At 43.7% G+C, this 26476-nt stretch overlaps 2 protein-coding genes across 2 annotated transcripts in view; one reads left to right on the forward strand and one right to left on the reverse strand.

Annotated features, from left to right (window-relative positions):
* The window catches only part of SEC31B (SEC31 homolog B, COPII coat complex component), a 29042-nt gene extending 27154 nt beyond the window's left edge, over positions 1-1888 (forward strand). Inside the window, 1 exon segment of the mRNA XM_037001232.2 lies at positions 1-1888. Coding sequence (XP_036857127.2) covers positions 1-45 — 45 coding nt within the window. The 3' untranslated portion in view covers positions 46-1888.
* Positions 1889-4869: 2981 nt separating this feature from the next.
* The window catches only part of WNT8B (Wnt family member 8B), a 36244-nt gene continuing 14637 nt past the window's right edge, over positions 4870-26476 (reverse strand). Inside the window, exons 2-5 of the mRNA XM_017680245.3 lie at positions 7515-7653; positions 6534-6659; positions 5623-5765; positions 4870-5415 (exon numbers count right to left, since the gene is read on the reverse strand). Of these exons, the coding sequence (XP_017535734.3) occupies positions 4870-5415; positions 5623-5765; positions 6534-6659; positions 7515-7653 (954 nt within the window). The remainder of the gene's footprint in view (positions 5416-5622; positions 5766-6533; positions 6660-7514; positions 7654-26476) is intronic.

Here is a 26476-nt window from a genome sequence, read left to right on the forward strand (position 1 = left end):
GCCCTGAAGGCTGTCCTCCCCATTGCTCATAAGCTGCACGTCTAAACCAGATGGCCTTTCTTGACAGGAAGCTACTCCCGCTGTTACTTACCTCCTCCTTGAGAATAGGGGATTTTTGGAATGGATTATGTTTTTCCCATCCCTTTTCCCTCCCTGCCAGATGTATGATGCTACAGGCTTGGCAGCAGACCAGCAGGGGGCCTGCTTTTTACCCCTTTTTTCCTGACCTTCTAAGATTTCCCCAAGGCTTTGTCAGCCTCTGAGGCCCAGCATAGAGCTACTTTTTCACTTTCCCTAATACTGTACTCCAACAGGACGTGGGGCAAGAGTGTCTTCTCCCCCAGGGATATTCTATTTAAGTGGCTTCTGAGAGGTTAAGCAGGATTGTTACTTCCAAGCCTAGCTCTGCCATAGCCATCTTGAGTCTTTTGTGTTTCCCCTTCTGTGGGTTGTGAGCCTGACCTTACCATTCTCCTTGCCTCTGACTTCATATTTCCAGGTCCATACTTCTCAGAGCCCTGGATGCTAGGGCAGAGTTGACCATTGTGCATCCTTTGAATGACTCATGGGGTTGGGTGCTGAGCAGAACCAAGAGAAGCAACTTGGGCCTTTTTAAAAGGAACTTCTCATTTGCCAGCATTATTAAGGGTAGGCTAGGTTAGGTGGAAGGGGTGCACTGCCTTTTATTGGGAGCTGGCTTGGACTGTGAAATAGGAGCAGGAGACCACTGCTTATAGAGAATGCCTCCTGATTGCCCCTCTCTGAGCCCCGGCCAAGGCCCTAGAACATTTGTTACATGATTGTAAGCCCAATTCAGGAATAGGAGCCATGTTAACTGAAGACTCTTCTCTAGTGCTGCTCCTCAAGGGTTGGAGGCCCTTCTCTTCCTCAGCCCCCATGTCTCAGGGCTGCACTTTCACGGCTGGACTCGGCATTTGGAGCACTATGTACTTAATGTGCAGTAAAACTGCTTTGACTTGGTTTCCTTAGTCATCTCCCAATTATTGTGTCCTCTGGGTTCTAGTGTACCCTTACCTCTCTTCCTAGTCCTCTTTGTCCTTGCTTACTGCACCCTACGAAGGCACAGGAGAGGCTTGGGGGCAGATGGGAGTCAAGAGAGAAGAAAGGAGGGTGTCACTGAATTACACTGCAAGGCTCTCTCCTTGCAGCATTTGTGGCCACTCTACTCTGTGTGTGTGTCTCCATCCATGCCTGACATTCAGCTCCAGGGTTTTCCCCACACCACTTGCGGGCTGAGCTCAGCTGCACAAAGGGGCTGGGTGTGAAGCCAGGGGGTACTATCTCTAATCCTGTTGTAGATCCCATCACGTCTGCAGGCTAGATGTGTGTGTTTGGGAGGAAGGGATTGTTAGGCAGTATTTGTTTGTAAAGCCACTTGCTCTTCAGATAATACTTGCACTAACTTCTATTGAGGAAGCAGTGTGAGCCCCAGCAGAGTCCTTTCCCCAAGTGTCTTTGAAGCCAAGAGCCCATTGAAGGCAAGAAAGGCGGGGAGAGGGGATTAGTTTGTTCAGCAGCTGTGAATTTCAGTGGGAGGTTGATGAACTCTGAAGTCTTTGTTTAAATTAAAGTGGGGGAGAAAAAAGCCGCTGCTGGAGCTAGAGCCCCACTTGGGGCCCTGAACTAACACAAGGAGAAGTCTGAGCTGCAGGGAGCTGTGTACTGACTGCGAAGACTTTTCCCAAACACTTTCGGAAAAGGTGTTGTGAGAAGAGAGGGGGGCGGACTGGGGGATTAGCATGTGAAATGAAGTTTTCATTGACTCCAGTGGGGGTAGAAGGCTATTTTAAAGGCATTTTGTTCTCTTATTTTCTCTCCTTGAGCTCTTTAGAGATATTGTTTTGCTAAGGCAGGCTTTCTTCCCCCTTCTTTCCAGTCTGCAGATTGCCTCTACGGGAGCCAACATAAATATTTCTCCTCCAGGAATGCAGGTTAATTAAAAGGAAATGAATGAGTGGAAGCATCCAATCCAGACCCACAATAGGCGAGTGCCCTGGCCTGCCCTTCCCTCCCACCACCATCAGCACCACCAGCGCTGAGCACGACCCTGTCTCTGTCTTTGCCCTAACCTGCTGCTAAGGCCAGTTGAGGCTGGGTTTCTTTTCAAGAAAAGAAAGCCCTGCCTGTGTGTAGGCTCACAGGCCAGGGACAGGAAGGAGACAGTGTTTTGCCCCCCCCAACCAGAGTCCGTGTCACTTCTCAGGACCTCCCTCTGCTTCTGTCCTCTGGTGGTAACAAGTGGGCCCCTAAAGAGCACACAAGAGGAGGGAAGGGGCTGGGGTTCCAGTGTGCGCCCCATGGTAATTTACTAGTTGGTAGAACAAGCCTGACATCTTCCTCAGCATTTCAGTTTAAATTTGGAAAACAAAAGGTTTGTCTAGACCTTGAAGGTGTCTTCCCAAGCAGCCCTTTTGGAGTTATCCACATTTGTTAGGGGAGTGCAGCCCTGGTACAAGAGAATGTGAGAGAGAACCTGAGCTCCACAAATGCAGGGGGACTTGGAGGGTTGTTCACTACTCTGTTTCCACTCCAGTGTTTGTTGAATGAACAAAAAAATGAATGGATGCCAGAGGGGGGAAAAATCAATATAGTTGTAAAATATCTCAGTAATGTTTTCTTTATAGAATGCAAATGCATCTGTTATCAGTCATATCCATTCAGAAATACAAAACAATAACCTATGAAGGAACTTCCTGGCAGCATGACATCTTTCAAGTACTGAGTTATCAAATTACGGAGTTATCAAATAAGATGTACAATAGTTCTACTTTTATGCCGAGAGATCTCCTGGAGAATGCAGATGCCCTTTACAACATGGTACTTTTATATTTTCTAGCTTCCTTGCCAGATTTTTGTACTGCTCACTTTTCTGTAATTCTCCCAAGTGGAGTAGCCAGGTTTGTACACGCTGCTGCTGGAGGAGGGAATAAGAGCAAGTTGGGAGAGTCTACATGCCCAGATCGAAGCTGAGGGAAGAAGCAAAAGGCCTTTTGCTGGTAGAACTGGAAACGAAGCACTAGGAGACCCTGAAGGGAAGTGTGTCCCCTGTAAGGAAGGAAAGGGAACCTATCTCCTCAGTAAGTAGGACCAGAAGATGTGTAGAGATGAAGCCAGGGCTTTGGGCCAATCTGGCCACCATCTCTCAGTTTGGAATATGGGAGCCCTTCCCCTCTCCCGGGTCAGCCCCTGCAAGCCTCGGCCCTGTGCCTACTTGGAGCCACACCTCCTCTGTGCTCTCTGCTATCCTGACATCTGACCAGTTCTGCTCCCAAATGGCTGCCCAGTGCCCAGACCCAGGACCCACCTAGGGGAGGGGAGAAGGCTGGGAAGCCCCTTGGGCTGCCAAGCGGCTGTCAGGGGATTGGCTCCCCCCTTCCCAGAGCTCTCTTTCATAAACAAGTTCTGCTGTACTGCTTCTCTCTGGGAAGAGAGCCAGCCGACTCAAGCACCACAAGCAGCAAGCTCTTAGCTACTGAGTGAATGCATTAGTGAGAGATTCGTGTGGATGGTTTACTAATCCTTGGCAGATTAGCCTCAGTCAGGCCAGGATAACTACTTAGGCCAGCGGGGAAGTGAGGCTCTCAGGAGGATGGTGTCCGACAAGGTGGGCGGGAGGAGAGGGCTAGAGGTTACATCTTCTACCCACCTTCCCTTTGTCCCCAAGAGTAAGTTCAATACCTGGAAGGAAAAGCACACAGCACAGTGACTGCAATAAATTAAAGTTCAAGGTGCTGAACTTCCTATTAACAACAGCTTCATTGCAGGAAGTTTTTACTTATTGAAGGAAAGCATCCAAAGCCATGAATCCTGCCTGTTTGAGAACCAGGTTAGTGAAGAGGAAGGGTCCCAGCTTCTCCTTCCTTATAACTTGCCATTAGAGGGGCAAACCAGGTTCTGAAGGGGAAATTGGCTTTATTTAGCTCAGCCTTGGTTCAGAAGAACAAGGATCCTTTGAGGAAGAAGAGGTAAACTTGGTTGCTAGGAGGAAACAGGTTAGGAGCAAGGAGAAGGTTACTATAAAGAATAGAAAATGACTGGTAATCTGCTCTTACATAGTTCCTAGACATTGTGGGTGGGTGTCAGGAGCACCTTAGGTGATTGTCTAAGAAGGTCATTGCCCCACTGGTAAAGTCCACTAGAGTTGTGGCATCACAAAAATGAGTGGCACCCTTGGTGTTCAGCAAATCAGCTCTCCAGGGTTTCTCCTCCTCCGTCTTTATCCCCACCTCTAGGAACCAACCCCTGAAGACATGCTTTTTCCTGGGTCTGATTTCTCAGTTTCTCTTTAACTGGGAAAGAGGAAAAGGAAGAATGGAAGGGAAAGCATTAGAGAGTCGTGGGGATTCTGCCAAAAGTGAGCAGGGAATCAGAAGCACCTGAGGGGCTCTGCAGAGGGAAGGTGTGGCGTGGTAGATTCCTAGCAGCACAAGATGGGGGCTGTCGGGAGGCAAGACAATGGGCAAAAAAGAGAAGTGGTGCCTTTACGCCAGTCCTGCACATCTAAGAAGCGTTCTTGCACAGGCCGGGTCCGGCATTAGGGCAGCTAGGAAGGGGAGGAGGAACGCCTATTCTCATCCTAGTCCCAGGGAGATCAGTAGCTCAAAATCTCAGAAGGGAGTTCTCAGACCAAAGTGTGGGCTCTGAGGACGATTCAGACAGCTGGAGGAGAGCATAGAGGAACTGGGGACGCAGGCTGGGGAGTGGCAAGCTCCAGAGAGGCTGCAGTGTCTCTCGCTCCCAGGATCCCTGGGCTTGGAGTGCGGAGGCCCCATTCCCTAGGGACCTCTATTACCGGGGTCTCTAAAAGAAGCCGAAGACAAAGGTGAAAGGGGGGCAGCGAGGAGACGCTTAGGGTTTTCTCCCGGGCGTGTGCGCCGCGCCCCCCCGCGGCCGCTCCGCGCGGCTACAGAAGTACTTGGTGACCCGCCGGCGGCACTGCTCGCAGCGGACAGCGCAGCACCAGTGGAACTTGCAATTGCAGCTGGACACGGTCTCGGCGCGGCGCTCCTCCACCGCCAGCCCGCAGTCCCCGCAGAGCCGGCGGCAGCTGCGGCGCTCCCAGCGGCCCAGGGCCCGCCCGCGCCGCAGGCACTCCCGGCCTTCAGTGCCCAGCAGTCCTAGCGTTTTGTTCTCCAGGCAGTAGTCCGGGGAGTCCTCCAAGTGCACCAGCTCCCGCGTGGAGATAGAGCGGAAAGTGTCGGCAATGGCGCCGCGGCCGGCCGCGCTGTTGCCAGCGCCCTGCAGCAGGTCCACCTTGAGAGCTGCGTGGTACTTCTCCTTAAGGTGCGCGCCCACCTCGCGGAACTCGGGCAGCTGCAGCCAGCAGGTCTGCGTGGTGCAGCTGCCAGACACGCCGTGGCACTTACACGTGCGTTTCATGGTGCCCTTCACGGCCTAGGGAGAGAGCTAGGAGTGAGCGGGCCAGGCATCATGCTCGTGGGGAGTCCCTGCCCCCGGGGCCGTTGCGAGGCGTCTGCCGTGGCCAGTCGGCTCGGTAGGTACCTCATTTTTCCAGTCCGCTAAATGAACTGCACAGCGGTCTGCACTCAGGGCTGGTAGCGGATGGGGCCAGCTGCCAACCCCAGGGGCCGCAGCACTCACCTTGCGACCGGCCTCGTTGTTATGCAGATTCATGGCTGCCCGGGCATCCTGTCCTGTCTCCAGGGCATCGACGAACTGCTTGGATATTGCTTCTCCGAAGCCCACGTTGTCACTGCAACCTCCCCACAGCCAGCCTTGGCCCCCTGGAAAAGTGAAGGGGGGAAGGTGGCTGAGCAGGCCGGTGCGGAGCCTCCTGGGGTGCTGCTTCTAATTGAGTTTGGGGGAGTCTGGGACAGCGGAGGATTAAGGCTGGTCAAGTGCCCTGTCTGCAGATTAGTTTCAGCCTACATTTGTCCTTGCCAACCTTGCGCTCCCACCTCAGCCTCAGCCAATCCCCTGATCAGGCCTCCAGGGCTGAGGAGTTGCGGATCGGATTCTCTGCGGGGTGCCGGTACGCAGTTCTACGTAGAGTGTTTCTGGCCCGTGGGCAGAGCGTGCGTGTGCCCAGAATGACACCCGGATAGTTTCAAATGGCACGAAATTGGTGAAGAAAGCATGAGCATTGAGGGGGATATAGGCGCACAACTGAAATGATGTGGAACATGGTTGGAGGTTGAGCTGGAGGGCAGAGGGCATTAGAGAGGACGGTGGAGGTAGAGTGGAAAGCAGACAGCGATAGGCGCAAGAGAGGGCATCCTCCTTCCACCCCCCACCCCCAGGTGAGAGTACCAGGACTGTAGCCACGGGGAGTGGTGTTCCTTTATCATCATCACTCAGGGGAGAAGTAGGGTCCCAAGCAATACTTAGCCTGGTTTGTCACTGTAGGGTTTGGGCTTAAACTGATTTGCTCTGATTTTCCTCAGTCTTAAAAAATTACCACTCTTCTTCACCCCACAGAGCCACCTTCCAAGCTTTAGATTCTTTAAGTGAACTTACTGGCCTGCCCTACCCATCCCCAAATCACTACTCACCCAGTTGCCCATTGCGGGAGTCATCACAGCCACAGTTGTCAAAATCCCCGAGGCTGCAGTTTCTGGTCAGAGTGTACATGACGCCCGCCGAGCTGATGGCATGTACAAATGCTGTCTCCCGATTTGCTGGCGGGAACCGAAAATGGGTGAGTTAGAGGTTAGGGCTTGCAAACCAAAGAAAATACCAGTTATGCTGCCTGCCCTTAGTACCCTCACTATGCCCTCCCTCCACAGCTCCATTCTATTTCCCCACCTTTGTAAGGTACCTTATTCTCTTCCGGGCTCTGCTCCAGCCCTGGCCTCAGCCCTACTCTTCTCTCCTGTCTTATCAGATCACACATTTTAGTGTGACTAGGTGGCTAGATTACTGCTGACTGTACATGTTTGTAAAGGATTTAGGTGACAAAGAGCCCGAGGAAGAAATGGGGAGGAGTGAATCTGAAAGCCAGGTTGAGAAGAACCCATCTGCACTTCCTCCCGGAATGTTGACTTCTCAGGCCTGCACCAGCTAGTCCTGAGAAGCGCCTCTGGCTGGCAGCTCTTCCCATAGCCACTCTTTGTCTTCTCCATGGAAATCTCCTCACCAAATCGGCTCTCACTTGCTCTGTACCTCTCTGCTGAGCCCGCGGAAGGAAAGGGCTAAGAGGCATGAGGAATTATGACCCCTGCCTACCTCCTGGTGTTATTGTTATTGTGAGGAAGCCTTTAGCCAACTGGGAGGCAATGACAGAACAGATTGGGGGGTGGGGAGGCAGGGTCCCTTCGTTTGAGCAGTGAGGGTGTGAGGGAAGAAAGAGAAAAGCTCTATAGGTAGGAAAGAGTTGCTGAAGAAGGCACAGAGAAGATTCCAGAGAGGGAGGTGAGCTGAGAGTAGAGACCAGGTGAGGAACAAGCGTGTAAAGGAGGCAGGGGGCCATCCCTGGAGAGGGGGGCTCTAACCTGTGGCCAGGGGCCGAGAGCTGTGGTCGAGCCTTTCCTTACCACTGCGCAGGCCACCATGGCTGGACAGCTGCAGGGCTCTCTCAGGGCAGTTCCAGCGGTCCCAGGCAAATTGGTATTTGCATTCCTCAATACCACTCTGGGCCCCAGCTGCCACACTGCTGGAGTAGATGAGGTAAGCCTGCCGGAACACAACCATCAAAATGCAGGCTCACAGCAGCCGAGCTTGGGGGACATTTGTCCTAAGTTAGTCAAGCACCTCCCTGCCTTCCCACTCTCCCACCCCTCCAAAATAATGCCAGAGCAAAATATGCAGTCTCATTTCACATCACAGATGACCTTGTGAAACAGGTAGCATTTTATAGATTAGTTACCTGAGGCTCAGAGTTAAAGCAGTTTGCCCCAGGTTCCACAGCTAGCAAATGTGGAAGTAGGAAGGAAATTTGGTTTTATCAGAGACTAGACCTCAGAGCCTTTATTCACCATGCTATGCTGCCTCTCCAAATTGAGCCCAAATTATATAATTCGTGACTTTTCAGCTGTTCTTATTCCATTACTCTTAGAAAAGAACAGTTCAGAGCTGGAAATGTCCTTAGAGATCATCCAAGGACAGTGCCAGAATTTTAAAGATGGAAAACTAACATCCCACCACTGCACTGAGAAAGATGCATGACCCCTGAAAGGCTGCTGACTTTTCTAGCTCTTGAAATTCTGGCCATAAATACAGATTCAATACTACTGAGTTCTTGTCTTGGCTCTGACACTAGTTTGCTGTTGTAGCTTTGGGGGTGTTCCTAACCCTCTCTGGGCCACATTTTTATGTCTGTGTAATATATATAGCATAATAAAAGATGTGGATATAATGAAAATAAATTGACATACATAGCCTTCAGTCAAGAAGCTAAGATTAATGAAATCCAATAAATAAAGGAAATTTTTTCCTCTTACCTTTGGACCAGTCATCAGGAAATTGTTCACTGACCTAGAAGAGAGGAAAAAACCACAGAGCATAGTGGAGATATACCTACTCATTTTTGCTGCCAAGAGTTGTAAGGATCACTTCAGCAAATATAATTGATAGGAAGAAAGGGAAAATGGCTTTGCCAAAGAAAAATTATGCATAAGGAATCTACTAAAGACAATCCGTTTAATAAAAAAAGAGTAGGTACAAAAGGAGCCAGTATTATGTGTTCTTGGATTTTTAAAATTTCAAATTCCAAAAATGTTGGGAGTAATGTTTGATCATTATTTTGCCATGGAGTGGGAAGAGAGCTGGCATGAACTCACTAATGTGTACCGTATGCTCTACTCTCAGTATTTTACATGTTGATCTTGTCAAATCCTTATGATCTCAGGCATTAATATCCCTATTTTTCAAATAGGGAATCTGATACTCAAAAAATTTAAGTATATTGTTGAAGCTAATAAATGATTGAAGCAGGATTTGAATCCAGGTCTGTCTGACTCCATGGGATTCTGAGAAGGATAGTTCTCTTATCAGAAGGCGGTAAACAGTGGAATATCTTTCTAGGGATTGAGTCATAATTACATTCCAAAAGTAAGTAATCTGACTCTGGAAAACAGTTTGGCTTCCCTTTCAAAACTAACAACAGACTTGCCATATGACTTAGCAGTTCCATGTTTGGCATCTATTCCAGAATAATGAAGACTTGTTTTCACTCAGGAACTTGTACTTGGGTGTTCATAGAAACTTTCTTCATAATAACCCCAGATTGGAAACTATGCATATGTCCTTCAAAGAGTGAGTTGTTTAAAAACTGTGGGACACCCATACCATGGAATGCTATTTAGCAATAAAAAGGAATGACCTCTTGCTACATGCCACAACTTGGACGAACCTCAAGGAAATTATACTGAGTAATCAAAGCCAATCTCAAAAGGATATGTACTGTGTGACTTTGTTTATATAACAATTGTGAAATATGTAACTATGGAGCTGGAGAACAGATCAGTGGGTGCCAGGGGTAAGGGCTGGAGGATGGGTGTAACTGTAAAGGGATAATACCAGAGAGTCTTGTGGGATGGTAGTTAAGAAACTTGACTGTAGTGTGCTTATGCAAAGCTATACATGTGCAAAAGTGCATTCAGCTACACACGCACACACACACACACACACACACACAATATATGTAAAACTGGTGAAGTCTAAATAAACTTCATGGATATTGTGCTATAGTTGTAAGATGTTAACATTGAGGAGGGGGGGGCTCAAAAGAGGGTATGTGGGACCTTCCTGCACATTTCTTTGCAACCTTCTACAACTCTATATAAAAATAGAAAAGTTCAATACATGCATACATAATCTAGAGTGCCAGAGATTTGGCCAGTGGACTTCAGCATAGGCATTTGAAAATTGATCCAAATATATTACCTATTACCTTACTTTTTCCATTATAATGCAAGAAAGTAACATGAGAATCATGTGTTATTCCAAGAAAGTTGGTGTACTCTGCAATTCTAAAGGCCAATAAGATGCTGGCCATCAAGAGAAAAAAGATTAGAAATGAAATAGACTGAGAAAGCTCAGTCTCCTGTCAGAGGCCAAAAGAGCTTGGCTGGTTTTTTTCATACAAAATAAGCATAACACTTAAAATTTGGGTTGTTTTTGAAAAACAGTGTTAATAAACTGGGAAGCTGCCATATGAGAGAAGACTAAAAAGATTTAGAAAGAAATGTAATAGAATTTTAGAAAATTATAAAAGAACACAGACTTCAGCAAACTAAGACCTACTTTTTAATGCTTGGTAGGCAAAATCAGGTTAACCAAAAAGCACAACTTTCTTGGGGGGTGGCAGTACTCGCAAAGCACAGAAATAAAAAATGATCAAATGAGTTCACAAGTGCCAAAGTCACCAATGGTTTAGAGAAAAATTTCTGATCCTTAAAGACTGGTGTCAGAGAAGTCAGCCGGGCCCTTTGCCTCAGAGAAAGTTGCCTGAGCTTGCTCTGGCTCTGTGTTAGGGATAGCTTTCAAAGACTTTTGGACATTACCGTGTCAGACAGAGGTTAGTTCGTATCCTACAAGACAGGCAGTACTGGGAGAGAAAACAAAGCAACCAAACAAAAATTTAGTGACAGACAAAGGAGAAAGCTTTGCCATGAGCCTGGGTGAAGAGACTTTCCCTGAGAAGCTGGAATCACAGGGAGTGATGGCTGAGATACTAGAGGATTCTTCTTTCCTCAAGGATCCTACAAATCTATAAAGATTTTTATGATATGCTGGTCGAGCCCAACTGATTGATCAATCAGATTTAATTGAGCACTTGCCATAGGACAAGACTATAAGCCTTCTTTGGACAACATTCCCATAAACCTACTTGTGTTGTTAATTCCCATTATTTGCAGACATATTTGAACCATTGTGGCTGGCTTACTCATATATAAAATACCCAGTATTAAGACTTGTGATAAATGTAAACTAGACTTGTGATGATCATTTTGCAATATGTACACATATTGAATCATTATGTTGCATACCTGAAACTAATATAATGTTGTATTTCAATTATATCTCAATTAAAAAAAACACTGTGTTCTTGTGGTGAGTACCAAAGGAAGGAGACTTGGTTCTTGATTAATAAGACAATGGCAAGATTTATCCTGGGAGCAGGGGGTAACATATAATATGGTTACAGAAAGCGTAGTGGTTGTATGATGTTAGAAGATAGAAAGGGAGCTGAAAAGGAAAGAATTTAAATGTTTGTATGGGTACCACCTATAGACAGTTATGTATTGATGGAAAGATACTAACACACATCTATAGAACAAGGCGCAATCAGCATACTCCCAGATAGAAGTACAAACCTCCCACACCCCATATGTACAGTGGCTGATGATACCACTGAGAATGGGTGTCATTCAAAGGGCTTATGCCTTCCTGAACCCTCCCAACTATTCTCAGACCTTCTCTTGAACTGTAGACTTGCATATCCAACTATATATTCTTGACATCTCTTCTTCAATGTTTAATACACTCAAAACTGACCCCCGATATTCACTGCCACCATCCCAAACCTGCTCCTTCTGTAGTCTTCCCCATTTATGTAAAGTAAACCTCCTTCTAGTTATCAGATAAAAGTCGTGGCATCATCTTTGCCTCCTTTCTTTCTCTCACATCCTGTATTCAATCTTTCATCACATCCTGCCAGGTCCAGCTCAAAATATATCCAGACTCTTGCCAGTTGTCAACATGTCTCTGCTGTCACCTGGTCCAAGCTGTCATTGCCTCTTTCCTGGATTGTTGTTAAGCCTACCAGCTGATCTTGCTTCCACCCTTATTCTCCCACATTCTATTCTCAAAATGATTAGTTCCCTTTAAAGATTGGTCCCTTTAAAATATAAAGTAAAATTTGCTACTCTCTGCTCAAAATCCTCTAGTGGTTTCCCTTCTCACATAGAACAGAAGCCAAATTCTTATCATGGCTTATAAGATCCTATACAATCTGGCCCCCAGTTAATGCCTGTGGACTAATCTCCGACTACTGGCCCATTCGCTTACTCTGCTCTAGGACACTAGTTTCCTTATTGTTCCTCCAACACACCAGGTACTCCGCTGTGCCTGGTACATTGCCCTTCTGTCCTTTCTGCGTGGAATGCTTTTTACTCAGATAGCCACATAGCTTGTTCCTTCACTTGCATCTGGCTTTTTAATCAAATGTGTCATTTTCCCGGAGCCTTTCCTTGGTCATCCTATTTAAAATTCCAGCTCTCATCATCCCTTTTCTCTGCTTCATTTTTCTCCATGGCACTTTTCATCATCTAAGCAGTAGGTTTTATATCTTAATTTCTTTGTCTTCCTCCCACTAGAATGTTAAGTGTCATGGGGGAAGGCAGATTTTTGGTTTTGGTCTGTTTGGTTTACCAAGTTATGATCAGTACCTTGAACAGTGCCTTAGGATAGTAAGCATTTAATAAATATTTGTTGAATGAAAGAACAAAGGAACTAACATTTAGAGGTGGGAGCATGAAGTATCATCTGAGAAAACTAAGAAGGAACAGCTATCAGAGAGGTGGGGAAATAGAAGAAAATCCTCATTCATGATCAGGCTCTTACTACTATGAGCAGGCCATGTCTCCCAAATCTTTAACTCCAGTCCTAATTTCCATCTTGAGGTTCAGAGCTGCATTTCCACATGAATGTTAAACTTCTCTATAGGGAAGATTTCAGACTGTAAAGACATGTTTAAAAGCTAACTCATCTTCCCTGCCAAACCAGCCACTTCTGACTTTACTCTTTTTCTGTTAGTGAACCACTGTTTCCCCAAGTCTCTCTCATTCCATTCTCACCATCCAATCAGTTATTAAAACCTATGTGTATTTTATTCTGTAATATTTTTCCCATACCAGTTTCCTCTTTTCTTTCTCACTGTCTCAGAGACTCACTGTCACAGCCTTAACTGTGGCCTCTGACCTAGACCACTGTAGAAGCTCGACTACTTTGTCTTCCTCCTTATGGCCCATTCCAATCCAATGTACAGTCTGCAGCTAGATCAATCTTATGAAAGACTGATTCTAATATCATCATGATCAAGAATCTTGCGTAGTTCTCCAACTCTTGACACTCAAGGCTGCCCACAATCTCACTCTACATACCTTTCCTGTCTCACTTCCCATTAAATATCCCTACTTGTCCAATCCTCTAGTCAACTGAACCAGTTGCTATTCCTGGACGCTCATGAATTCATGGCTCTATGCCTTTGCTAATGCTGTTCTGTAAAATCTTACTTATTCTTAATATTCTCAACCAGTGGTGCTAGGACAACTGGGTATTCACATGCAAAAGAATGAAGTTGAATTCCTGACCTCACACCGTATAAAAAAATGAACCCAAAATGGATCATAGACCTAAAAGTAAGAGCTAAAACTATAAAACTCTTAGAAGAAAAATATAGGTGTAAGTTTTCATGACCTGGAGTCTGGCAATATTTTTTTTTAGGTATGATACAAAAAGCACAAGTGACCAAAGAAAATATGGATAGACTTCCTCAAAATTCAAAACATTTATGCTTCAAAAGACACCATCAAGAGAGTGAAAAGACAACCCTCAGAATGAAAGAAAATACTTGCGAATCATATATCTGATCAGACACTTGTATCCAGAACGTATAATGAGCACTTACAACTAAAAAGCAAAAGGGCAAATAACCTGATTAAAAAATGGACAAAGGACTGAATAGACATTTCTCTAAAGAAGATACACAAATGGCCAATAGGTACATGATGAGATGCTCAACATCATTAGTTATCAGGGAAATATAAATAAAAACACAACAAGAATTCATACACACTAAGCCAAAATAAAAAAGACAGACATAACAAGTATTGACAAGGATGTGGAAAATTAGAACCTTCATACATTGCCAGTGGGATTGTAAAATGGTGCAGCTACTTTGGAGAATAATCTGGCAATTCCTCCAAAGGTTGAATATGGGGTCACTGTATGACCCAGCAATTTCACTCCTAGGTATATACTCAAGAGAATTAAAATCACGTGTCCAAAAAAAAATGTGTACATGAGTGTTCATAGTAGCATTAGTAGCCAAAAAGTAAAAACAACCCAAATGTCTATCAACCAATGAATGGATAAATAAAATGTTACATCTGTACAATGGAATATTATTCAGCCATAAAAAGAAATGAAGTACTGGTACATGCTACAACTTGGATGAACCTTGAAAACATCATTCTAAGTGAAAGAAGCTAGACACAAAAGGCCATAAATTGTATGATGCTATTTATACAAAATGTTCAGAACAGGCAAGTCCATAGAAACTGAAAGTAAATTAGCAATTGGCAAAGGCTGAGGGGAGGGGGAGTGGAAAGTGACTGCTAACGGATATGGGGTTTTGTTTTAGGGTGATGAAAATGTTCTAAAATTTATTGTGGTGAGGGCTGCACAAGTTTGTGAATATACCAAAACCCATTGATTTTAAAAAGGTGAATTTTATAGTATGTGGATTGTATCTCAATAAACTTATTATGGTATGTAAATATCTTACTTATTCTTAAATAAGTATCTAGTTCAAACCAGCATTTCTTGATGACTCACAGCAACTTCTTTCTGCCTCATATTAAGGGTTCCCTTTTATTCCTTTACACTCCACTTAAGTAGAGTCTGCCTTAATTATCTTTGTATTCCCTCCCGCTCCTAATACAGTATCTGGAACATAGCAAGTACTCTATAGCAATGGACTGAATTAAAGACTTTTGAAAACAGGATAGGAGGATCATTGGAATGAACAGAAAACTTTAGGATAATAAGGCCTGAAAAAAGGTTTGGAGGATATGAAAAGGAAGTCTCTGGCAAGCCAGTGCTCCCACTAATTGTCTAACATTATGAGCAGAACACCCTGCTGCATTAGCAGATGATTACACCACAAGAGCAACAGACAACGAACCCAGAGCATATGTACACAAAGCTTGGTGTTATAATCAAAACTTTCGCAAAGTCAGTCTGACATGCTTAATGCTATGTATAATTGTTATTGTGCTTCATAGTAATTCGATATAAGTGGAAAGCAATTTACATAAATAACTGTAGTTAGTTTTGCTTTTACACTGCCAAATAAAAATATTATAATTGTTTCTTCTCCTTTTGTTAGTCTCCCAGTTTACATACTGATACCACGCGAAACTGAATTTCTATCATACAATAACAGTACGTCAGAAACTCTGCCGAGTGCTTTATGTGGGTTGTCATTTCCGATTTTCATAACAACCCCATGGGGTAGGTCCTGTACTACTTACTGTTTATTCTGTGCTCATGAAATACTATTTTAAGTGCTTTATATGTTTCAAGATCCTATAATTATCACAACAAGGATATGAAGCAGAAGCTATTATGTCTTCCATTTTACAGACAGCCAGTGTCACACAGCTAGTTCAGTGATAAAGCCAGGATGAGAACCGAATCATTCTGCCTCTGGACATGTACTCCTTTATGGCTGTGCTTTCCTGCGTGTTTCTCTTGCTCTTGTTCCCAGCTAGTAATCCAGGACTCCCAGTCCCTGATAAGGATTTCTTGGAAGTCTCAGATGCTTTGCACACACACGTAAACCAGTCCTGTTAACTATCACATTGTCTCTGCTGCTTTTCAATTCTCCCATTGCTCCAGCCCTCTCTTCTGTTTCCATGTCCACCAGGCACCCAGATCTGCCAGTCATAGGCTCTGCTTTATTTGGGTAACACCACATCCCCTGGGCACATTTTGGGGGGGACTATTACTACTCACACTGGGTTCAATGCACAAAAAACTAGAGACAAAAAGTGAACCACACCAACACAAGAAGTGAATGACGGGAGAAACTGCAGGCGGGAAGGGGAGGGGCACATGAGAACTCTGTACTTCTGCCCAAGTTTTCAGTAAACCTTAAACTTCACTTTAAAAAGTCAATTGGTTTTTCTTAAGTGTAAGGACAGATGTCTTTTGACACTGTTTAGAATTCTACTTTTCCACTTGGGTGTCAAAACTGCTGTTAGTGTGCAAGAGCTGATAGAGATTTAGTGAAATAATTATTTCAGGTTTTGCTTCTAACACCCCCTCCTTGTCACACTCCAGCCTCCTTCACTGGACTGAAACAGAAGGGCTTGCTAACAAATTCCAGTGATAAGCTTCATTGCTAGATCTCTTCTGTTCTCTTCCTTTAGAGTGTATACTCTTCTGGGAAGACTCCACGGTGACTATATAAATAAACGTTAGGGGCCTGCAGCCTTACCAGGTCTCCTGACCTGCCTATATATGCTGAGTCCGAGTGGTGGGCCCAGCCTGGAGCCCCTTCAGAAGGTATCATCTTAGTAAATAAGTGGGCAGTATTAAAAAGTATTAACTAGAATCTCTCTACTGTTCTGTTGAGACCTTTCCTGGACTCAGCCTTCAAGGACCTCATGCTACAAGTGCCTTTGCCTACCCAAAGCAGTGTGATTAGCCTGCTTATTGATTCACCCACCCTGGTCTGCTTCCACCTCTATAAGGACTCTCTGAAGAATGAGTGTCAGTGCACTCTCTGATTTTAGGGAAGGCTCTTTATTACCTTGGGAGGTGGCAGTTTCCACTGGCTCAAAAGCAAATGCATGGGGTGAGGGTCTGGTCACATAAGCAGGATGATGCTTCAATAAGATTACGACTGAAGTTCTAGCCCTGCCCTGTCCCCAGATGCCTGAAGAAGATGAGTTTGGTGAGAGCATCTCCCCAGATCATCCCTTGGCCTTACCGTGAGTTCCAGTGACAGAGGGTGTGGGCAGCAACTGCGCTCCACCAATTCCCTTTAGCTGTAAGGTGGCTGTAGTGCCCGGCCTGTACAGGACTGGATTCTCTCCCTTCCTCCTGTCTGCTCGTGTCTGTCTTGCTCTGGCTTTCTTTTAGAGGCATTCCATCAGTATAGGACAGTGCAGCAAACTGTAATGTGTATAAAACTGGTGAAGTCTGAATAAGCTTTAAGGATATTGTGCTATAGTTGTAAGATGGTAACACTGGGGGAGGCTGGGGGAGTACAGAAGGGACTTCTCTGTACATTTCTTTGCAGCCTTCTGAAAATCTATAATTATATAAAAAAATAAAATGTACATACATATATACATACATAATCTGAGTGCCATAGATTTGGAGAACTGACTTCAGTATAGGCATTTGAAAGTTAATTCAAATGTGTTGCTGGGTAGAGTGCATGAGAACCCTCTGGGGAGTTTAGTAAACATGAAGATCCCTGGGCCCCAGCTCCAGAGACTCTTGGTGGTAGTGGTGATGGCAGGAATGGTGGTAGGAATCTTCACATACACGTCCCTGAGGTAGGTGTATTGCAGATGATCCTGAGAGTCCACTCGCAGAGACACTGGTCCAGAGGGCAAACAGGGAGGTGCTGACAAGCTCCTAACACAGTATCTAAGTAATAATTTGAGGACCTCAGAGGCTCAAATTACTGCTCAATCTTCTGAAAAAATGGCTGCTCCAACTGTAACAGTAACAAATTGGTGGACATTTTCTCCTTTAGGATCTGGATGGAGCACCTTGTGGTTCTGGTAGGCCCCAAGGCTCTCCCTGGTCACCATCTTGAGGCACTGGGATGGACCTCTTTCCTTCCCTGCAGTTTTTCTTGGAATAATAGAGTTTTCCTGGCATTTTCAGCTGATCTGTTTATGCTTACCTTCCTCAGTCTAGGAATAAAAAATTTGAGGGGATGGATTTGCCCACAAGGATTCTGAGTCTGTCTAGGGCCATCTGTCCTCTGGGAAATATGGTAACCACCTCCACTCACAGAAGTCTATCATATGATAGAGATTATTTTATATTCTTAGGTCACCTCCATTCCACACTTCCTGTCACTAACCTTGAAGTGAGTCTTCAGCTCATTCATTCTTTGGTCCGTACTTTTTCCTACATATTTCTAATGCCATCCTTCTCCTAAGTTAATTCACCAGCAGTGAGAATTTGGGTGAGCAGTCAGCTCTCCCTTTCTGCCCTACCCCCCCTCTCTGTCCATCTCTCTCTCCCATTCAGTCTGAGCTCTCAGAGTATCTCCCATCTCCCTGTAAGTAGCTTCTGCTGTCACCTACTCCCATCTAGACTGGCTAGCCAAATTCTGCCCTTTTGTCCTGTCTTCACTACCTTCTGCACCACAGCTCCTCTAATACCAACATTCACAAGCCCTTTCCCCTTTTTCTCAGTGTGTGTCTCTTTAATATTCTCTTCGTTACTAGATACCCTGTAAACTCCTGTTGAACTACCATCCACAGATACAGATGCATTAGTAGTTTTGAAGCTATGGGTAACCACAAAAGCAGAGCCCTGTAGACTCTCTATCATTTTCCCATTGCTTCTCAGTTCTGGGGAATCTTCTAAACTTGCAGCACCTCAGTGGCTATAATCTGGCCACAATATAACTACAATTCAAAGTTCTTTGATCTAGGGCACACTAGCTCCTCAAATACCCACAGCTTTCAACATTATGCAGCTTCCCTCATGGGCTAGATTGCCTTCAAAATTGCCTATTCTATAATCAGCCACATCACCAGCAAAAACTTTTCCCAGGGAGTTGGGACAGGAGGGGAGGGACTTTGGATCAACCCCAATATAAATGCCACCGCTTCTCTTTTAGCTCTTGGAAAGTCTCCAGGTTCCTTTTGTTTGTTTGCTTGTCTTTTCTTACCTAACATCTATCACCCATAGATCCATACACTCTAATTTGCAAAGCCCCTCTTCACCTGATAATATTTGAATAAATTAATTTTACCACCTTAGGAAGTTCTTGGAAAATTGCAAGTTCCCATTCTCTGGCAGTGATGTCTAATCTAATTGTGGGTGAGTGGTTTAAGCCACTATCCAATTAGTTTTAACCATTTCTCCCTATTTGGGAGCTTTCTCTAAACTAGCATAGCCCATGAGGCGGTCAATAGCACGTCACATTGTATGGTTAGCAGTACAGCAGCCATGTGAGAACTCATGGCTGATTCCATAGAGTCTGTGGCAAGGAACAGGCACAGCACCAGGAGCACCAAGCACCATGCTATGTTCAGACTCCTCTCTTTGATGACCAGGACCTTGTTACTTGGCTGAGTGGGTGTGCTGGACCCCCTCTTCCCTCAGGAGGAGAATTCTTTCCTGGGAAAGCACTGGTCTTATTCTTGCAGACCAGGCTCTCTAGTCTGCCAAGTGTGCTCTGAGGCCTTTGAACCCCAGTGGCTGGATGTAGTTCCCTTTGTCCCTTCCCCCCACATATTTGAAAAAGCAAAGTTTCTGGGTATGAATCTCCAGAATTTGGAATGGCCAGCACTTCCATCTCTAAATATGAATGAATGCCCTCTGATCCCCTCCTTTGTTCTGTCTCCCTTAACTTTCCTCACAAGTCTCTGAGTAACAGGTTTGGCTTCTCCCTACCCTTTAATCTCTTCTCTCAAGGTCCATAAAAAGCCTCCCTGTCATGAAAGGGGACCCCTCCTACACTGCTGGTGGGAATGTAAATTAGTTCAACCATTGTGGAAAGCAATATGGAAGTTCCTCAAAAAACAAGTTCTCAGATTCAAAAAGACATACGCACCCCTATGTTTATTGCAGCACTATTTACGATAGCCAAGATATGGAAGCAACCTAAGCATCCATCAGTAGATGAATGGATAAAGAAAACATGGTACATATACATAATGGAATACTATTCAGCCATAAGAAAACAAATTCTACTGTTTGCAACAACATGGATGGAGCTAGAGGGTATTATGCTCAGTGATATAAGCCAGGTGGAGAAAGACAAGTACAAAATGATTTCCCTCATTTGTGGAGTATAACAACAAATCAAAACTGAAGGAACAAAACAGCAGCAGACTCACGGACTCTAAGAAGGGACTAGTGGTTACCAAAGGGGAGGGTGGGGAGGTTGGGTCGGGGGGAGAGTGGGTGGGAGGGAAGGAGAAGGGGATTGAGGGGTTTTATGATTAGTATACATGATAGGGGGGGATCATGTGGAAGACAATGTAGTGACTCTGTGTCTTGCTACACTGATGGACAGTGACTTCAGTGGGGCATGGGGAGTACTTGATCACATGGGTGAATGTAGTAACCACAATGTTTTTCATGTGAAACCTTCATAAGAGTGTATATCAATGATATCTTAACAAATAATAATAATAATAATAATAATAAAAAACTCACCATGTCATGAAGTCCTAGTCGGCCTACTCCAGAAGAGACTATCTGATTATTATAATGGGGTAGTGACTGGGGAAGGGAAGGGTTGTGAATAAAGTAGATGCAGATTTCCACCTGGCGATTTAGCAGAGAGAGAGTACAGGGAAAAAGGGGAAAAAGGTTCAGGGGAGGATCCAGAGTAGGGGAGCTGCCTGGAGCTATAGCTAGAAAGTGCTTTGATGAAGCAACTTTCTCCTAGAATGAATGTTGGCAGCCAGCTTTTCACATCATAGAACTTACAAGACGCCCTGGACAGGGCAGCCCAAAGACAGCTCTTTTTAAGCAAGTTTCCTTGTTATTCTCTTTACCTTCTACAACATCTGACCCACAGAACACACCCACACCAGCACACATGCACAGATATGTGCGTACACACACAAGTACGTAGCAGGCAAGCTTTACTAATGATTGTGAAATAATATTCCTTTGGCTCAAAATTTTTCACTTTCCCCCTCTGACAACCCCTGAGGATATTTAAGCTCAGAACAATTCACTATACAATTAGAAAGAGTGGAGTTTAAAATGCAATTTTTTTTTTCCTGAGTGAACAGCACGACTGTTATCCCTTGGAAGTGTAAATAATTGCACACAGGCTCCTCCCTGTTTGGCTAGGGGGAGTGGGAAGCAGGGAGTAGAAGACACAAGATATCTGAAGTCTTGAAGGGTAGAGAAATATTCAGAATTTCAAAGACAAGTTTTCTCCTACTTAAACATTTGTCTGGGGGGAATAAAGGTGATATCAGTAGAAAGACCTATTTCAGTACAATGGAAGGAGAGCCACATTACAGCAGGTGAATGATTATACAATGAAAGCAGCTAGTGTACACTCATTGAAGGAGTACGGCATTGAAAGGATAGAAAGACGTGATTGCAGTGCAGGCAGGAGCCAGGGAGTTTTCCAAGATGAGTATAAAAGGAAAAATGAAGAAATGTGTAGCTTTGTTCATATTCCCACATCTATTTCACTGACTTAAACCCCAGCTCTTTCTTCAAAGGCAATTCAGCCCTATAAATAATTCTCAAACTTTTTTATAAATGTGAATTTTCTGTGTTATAATGCAGTGCCCTAATATGGGGGCGGGGGAGTCTTATAAAGCACTTGGCTTAAAAAAAAGAAAAAAAAAGTCAAATAAAGGCATCACTTTTAGTAATAGTTCTTCAGATTTATATTAAAATCCCACATTATCTCAAATACAGCCCTGGCCAAATAATTACTGGCAAAGACCATGTAATAGCTCATGAGACCCATGGGTCTCTGCAAAATAATGTCAGGCAGATTCCTTCCTAAGCATCTCACAAATTTTCAAGGGATAACCTCCTTGAAAGCTAGATAAGCAGGATGATGCCTCAATAAGACTACGACTGAAGTTCTAGCCCTGCCCTGTCCCCAGATACCTGAAAAGGTATTCCAGGATATTTTATAAAGCAATAGGCTGTCTTTCCTTATCCTCATTTCCTTACTTGTTTATGTATTGTAGCAGACTCTGCTGAGAAACATGATGCTAGAGAAAAGCACTTCAGCACTTGGCATTTAAATGAGGACTCTGACTGGGAATAAGCTGTGCTCATTCTCCATTCTGTGGTCTCTAAGTGAAAGCTGCTAAGGAACAGCTCAAGTCACTGTTCCCAGAAAGCCTGAGATTGCAGGAACCTCTTCCAGTATCGTTATGGAGGCAGAGAATTTTGTTTTGTTTTTTAATCTTGTTATCTTGGTCCCTGTAGCATAGACTTTAGAAAATGTCCATGTTCTCAGCTGCATTGATGGATGCAATACCCATTTATCCAGGATCAGGAAGGTAGGTGTATGTGATGATGCTAAGAATTATCTGAGAAAACAACTAGGTAGGCAAATAGTTTAAGGTAAGAAAATTGACAAGTTTTGGCACTTGAGTACCATTTTCACTACTTAATGAAACTAAATCCAAATGGATGGTAAAAATGTTCTCTCCTCAGTCCAATCCAATTATCAATTTCTGCTATCTTTGCCAACTAACCAGCCACAGCTCCAACAGAAATGCACCCAAATATGTACCTGAATAAATTTTCTCTTTTTACTAATTTGTATTCTTGATTTTTCCCCCAGGATGTTCTCCAAGATTTACTCTAATTATTGGCCCAAGATCTCTCAGACACAGGATAGGAGAGTCCTTTCCTGTCCTTCTGCTTCCTATTTTAAACCATAGTAGTACTGGGAAGATGTAGACAGAGAGAAATGCATGCAGTTGAACAGACACTTCTCCAGAGAAGAAATTCAGATGGGCAACAGGCACACGAGAAGATGTTCCACATTGCTAATCATCAGAGAAATGCAAATTAAAGCCACAATGAGATGTCACCTCACACCAGTTAGGATGGCCAATATCCAAAAGACAAGAAACAACAGATGTTGGTGAAGATGTGGAGAGAGGGGAACCCTCCTACACTGTTGGTGGGGATGTAAACTAGGTCAACCATTGTGGAAAGCAATACGGAGACTAAAAATAGAGATACATTTGACCCAGAAGTTCCACTCCTATGAATTTACTGAAGAAAAGAAGATCCTGGTTTCAAAAAGACATATGCACCCTTACGTTTATTGCAGCACTATTTACAATAGCCAAAACATGGAAGCAATAAATCAATGGATAAAGAAGACATGGTACATATACACAATGGAATACTATTCAGCCATAAGAAGAAAACAAATTCTACCATTTGCAACAACATGGATGGAGCTGGAGGATATTATGCTCAGTGAAATAAGCCAGGCAGAGAAAGACAAGTACCAAATGATTTCCCTCATTTGTGGAGTATAACAGCAAAGGAAAACTGAAAGAACAAAACAGCAGCAGACTCAGAGACTCCAAGAAGGGACTAGTGGTTACCAAAGGGGAGGGGTTGGAGAGGGTGGATGGGGAGGGAGGGAGAAGGGGATTAAGGAGCACTGTAATTAGTAATCACAATATAGGTAGGTCATGGAGAAGGCAGTACAGCACAGAGAAGACAAGTAATGACTCTATAGCATCTTACTATGCTGATAGACAGTGACTGCAATGGAGTGGGGGATGAAGACTTGATAATATGGGTGAATGTTGAAACCACAATGTCCTTCATGTGAAATCATCATAAGATTGTATATCAATGATACTTTAATACAAAAAAAACCCCAAATATATGCAGGAGCTACACAAAATGCTATAGAAAATATAGATGAAGCAAGATTAGCCAGCAGTTAAAAACTGTTGAAGCTGAGTTATGGGGGTTCATTAAATATGCCATTCTCTCTAAATCTTTATCAAAAAATGAAATTTTTCATCATGTTAAATTAAACAACAGAATACTCCTGAAAAATAATCTATGTAATCCAGGCTCCACCAGAAGTCTTGGATTATCATGAAGAAATGCCAGACAGGATAATATGGTTCACTATTTATTAATCTGGACATTGGTATGGAATGGAACCTTCAAAGTCTGCTATGGTGCCAATGAGGAGCCTGAGGAAGGGAAAAGGACTGAGATTTGTGGTAGTAAAAGAGAACTACAGTTTTGAATGAAGGGAAATTCCTTATTATATAGAATGGTTTAAGCGTAGCTTGGAAAATATAAGAATTTCATCTCTGGAGTTACATAGTAAGGAGAACTGTTGGCCCACTTCCAGGGTCTTACTGAGACAACTGGAACATAGCTTCACACTGTGCTCGTACCGGAGGATGCTAAGATTGGAAAACAACCTATTAAGAAAAGTGGATATGGACTGGTCAGATAATGGTGAATTCAAATGATCCCTTTATGGTCTGATTGCCCTTGGCCTGGAGAAAACTGTGACTCAAGAAGCATACAGAGAAATGATATGATCAATAACAAGGGCCGACAGTAAAGATCAGAAAAACAAACCGTAAAAGTTTGGCTTATAATGAGACTAGAGAATCTGTCTCAAGTGGATGGCAGTTTCTTTTGAGAGGCCCTTGGAGTGCAGCTATATTTCAAATGGGAGGCCATGGGGAATGTTATTTATGTGAATCAAACTCAGAGCTTCCCCAGCTGTTATCCTAGCCTAATCTTTTACCTAGGAAGAAAGATCTGCTTTCTGAAAAATGAACGTTTATCCTTGAAAAATTGTATTGACCTCTCTCTCTAAGCCCTATGAATTCTTCTCTGCCTTTTGGATGGAAATAATAAAGAGGGTTTTTTTTTAAGACCAACACTATACATTTATTTTATACCTCTCCCCATCATGTGCTTGAGTTAGGGGTGTTAGAGAGTTTGTTTTTACCATTGGTTAGTAACTTGAATGTATAGATAATCAGAAGGCAAAAGAGCTCTAAAGATTCCAGGTGTCTATTTAAAAGTTGTTAAATAAAAACAATGAAATGGAGGACACTCACAATAAATCTTGGACTCCTGGAGACCCTAAGACATACAACAAAAATAAGCCTTTATTCTTTGGAAATATAGTCAGAGCTAGCTTCCTTATACATAAAATCTGAACATCAGAGGCAGTGCAGATAATATGGATGGTTTATGAGCTGATCTCCAAACCAGCACAAACCCATTATGTTGAAAAGAACAGGTAATTTGAGGACTTAGGCAAAAGACAGTACTTCACACATCGAATCCAAATCCAAGAACCTCCAGACAGTTTTCAGTGAGAGAAAAGGAATGAAATAAATCTAAATTCTATGGATAAATGAATATGAAATAATTTAAATAAGCTAACAGAATTAGTATTTTTAAAAAACAAATTCTAGTCAGGTACAAGCTTTTGTTTCTCAATGCCAGTCTTCTAAGTGCTTATCAGACTACTTCAAATATCATTAAAAATCCCCAGAAGAATTGGAGTGCCAGGCAGAGAAAAAAGGCTGGCCACCACATGGAGGAGTACGGCCCAGTGTGCTAGGTACTGAGCTATAAACCATGGGCAGAGGAAACAGAGCAAGGTCCTGTCTGAGGCAGGACGGTTTAGTGGCTAACAGTAGTGAGTTGTGTAGATTCAAATTCCTACCTCACCAAGGACAAGCTGTGTGTCTTTGGCCAAGTTACATAGGGAATGCATGCTGACTGTTGGTTCATATTGTTATTATTCCTGAGGATAGGTTTTGTCCTGGGACCTGGGGATGAGCCAAAGCTAAATCATAAGGTACCCTTTCTCAGAAGACTGCAGCAATAACTACAGCAATACAGAAGGATGGACTTCAGTAAACTATGGAATATTCTACTTTTAAACTAGAAAATATGAAAAAGCTCTACCTCTGAGAAATATACCTACTTAGGAAAGTTTCTGAACTTAAATAAGGATTAAGCTTAAATTGTAGTTGAAGTTTCCTGTCATGATTCTTCCTTAGGTGAAATACTTTATATGGGGAGCTCAATTCAAATTGCAACACTGTGGTTAAGTGCAGGGTCCACAACCAGGTGTTCTGTGTTCAAATCCCCTCTGGATCACTACTAGCTGGGTGATCTTGCCAAGTTATTTAAGCTCTCTGGGCCTTGGTTCCCTTGTCTGTAAAACAGAAATGACCACAGTTCTTACTTCAGAGGATCAGTATGAGGATTGGTAAAGCACAACAGTGCCTGCCTACATAGCAAGTCACCCACTGTTAAAATCATGGTTAATTTCTGGGCTTCCTGATAGACACAAGAGACACAATGATGAATAAGGCAAGGTTTCTATTCCTAGAGGAGTTTCTGGGCTAGTGAAGAAGACAGATTCAAAAGCAGAATTCCAAAAAAATGTGCCAAGTGCAACAATGGCTTAACCTATCCCTGGGTGTAATGGGGACAGAGAAGGGAGGTAGTTAATTTAACCTGGGCAGCCTTCCTGGAGGAGGGAATACCTGAACTAAGTCTTCAAGGATGAGTAGATGGCAAAGTTCTGGCACAGTCTTTGGGATCTTTTAGCCAAAAACATTTCACCCAAGTGTGAGCAAATTAAATCCTTTCCAAATGTCCTAATTGATTTAAAAACAATAGTAATAGCCAGCAAATTAAGAGAATTCGATCAGATCAGTTGAAAAAAAAAGAGTAAATGGAGCCCAGGAAAAAGGGATTTTATTAATAATCCCAAGAGCAAATAGCATTATCCAATTGTCCCAGCTGGGAACAAGAAAAAAAAAAGAAATACTTTCCATGGCACAGAGGGTTCAGATCAAAACTCCTTTTCTTCTGGTCCTTTTTAAAAATACCCCCATTTATCTCTATATAACATCACAAAAAGGAGACCCTTCTTGCGTCATATTACCACTGCCCCCCTTCCCCACACAGATGAAGATGCACCGTGGAGCACCCGCCTCATTGCTTATAAAACCTGGTTTCAGGAGAAAAGCTGAATGAA

The sequence above is a fragment of the Manis javanica genome, chromosome 7 (assembly GCF_040802235.1).
Source record: "Manis javanica isolate MJ-LG chromosome 7, MJ_LKY, whole genome shotgun sequence".
Classification (NCBI taxonomy): Eukaryota; Metazoa; Chordata; class Mammalia; order Pholidota; family Manidae; genus Manis; species Manis javanica.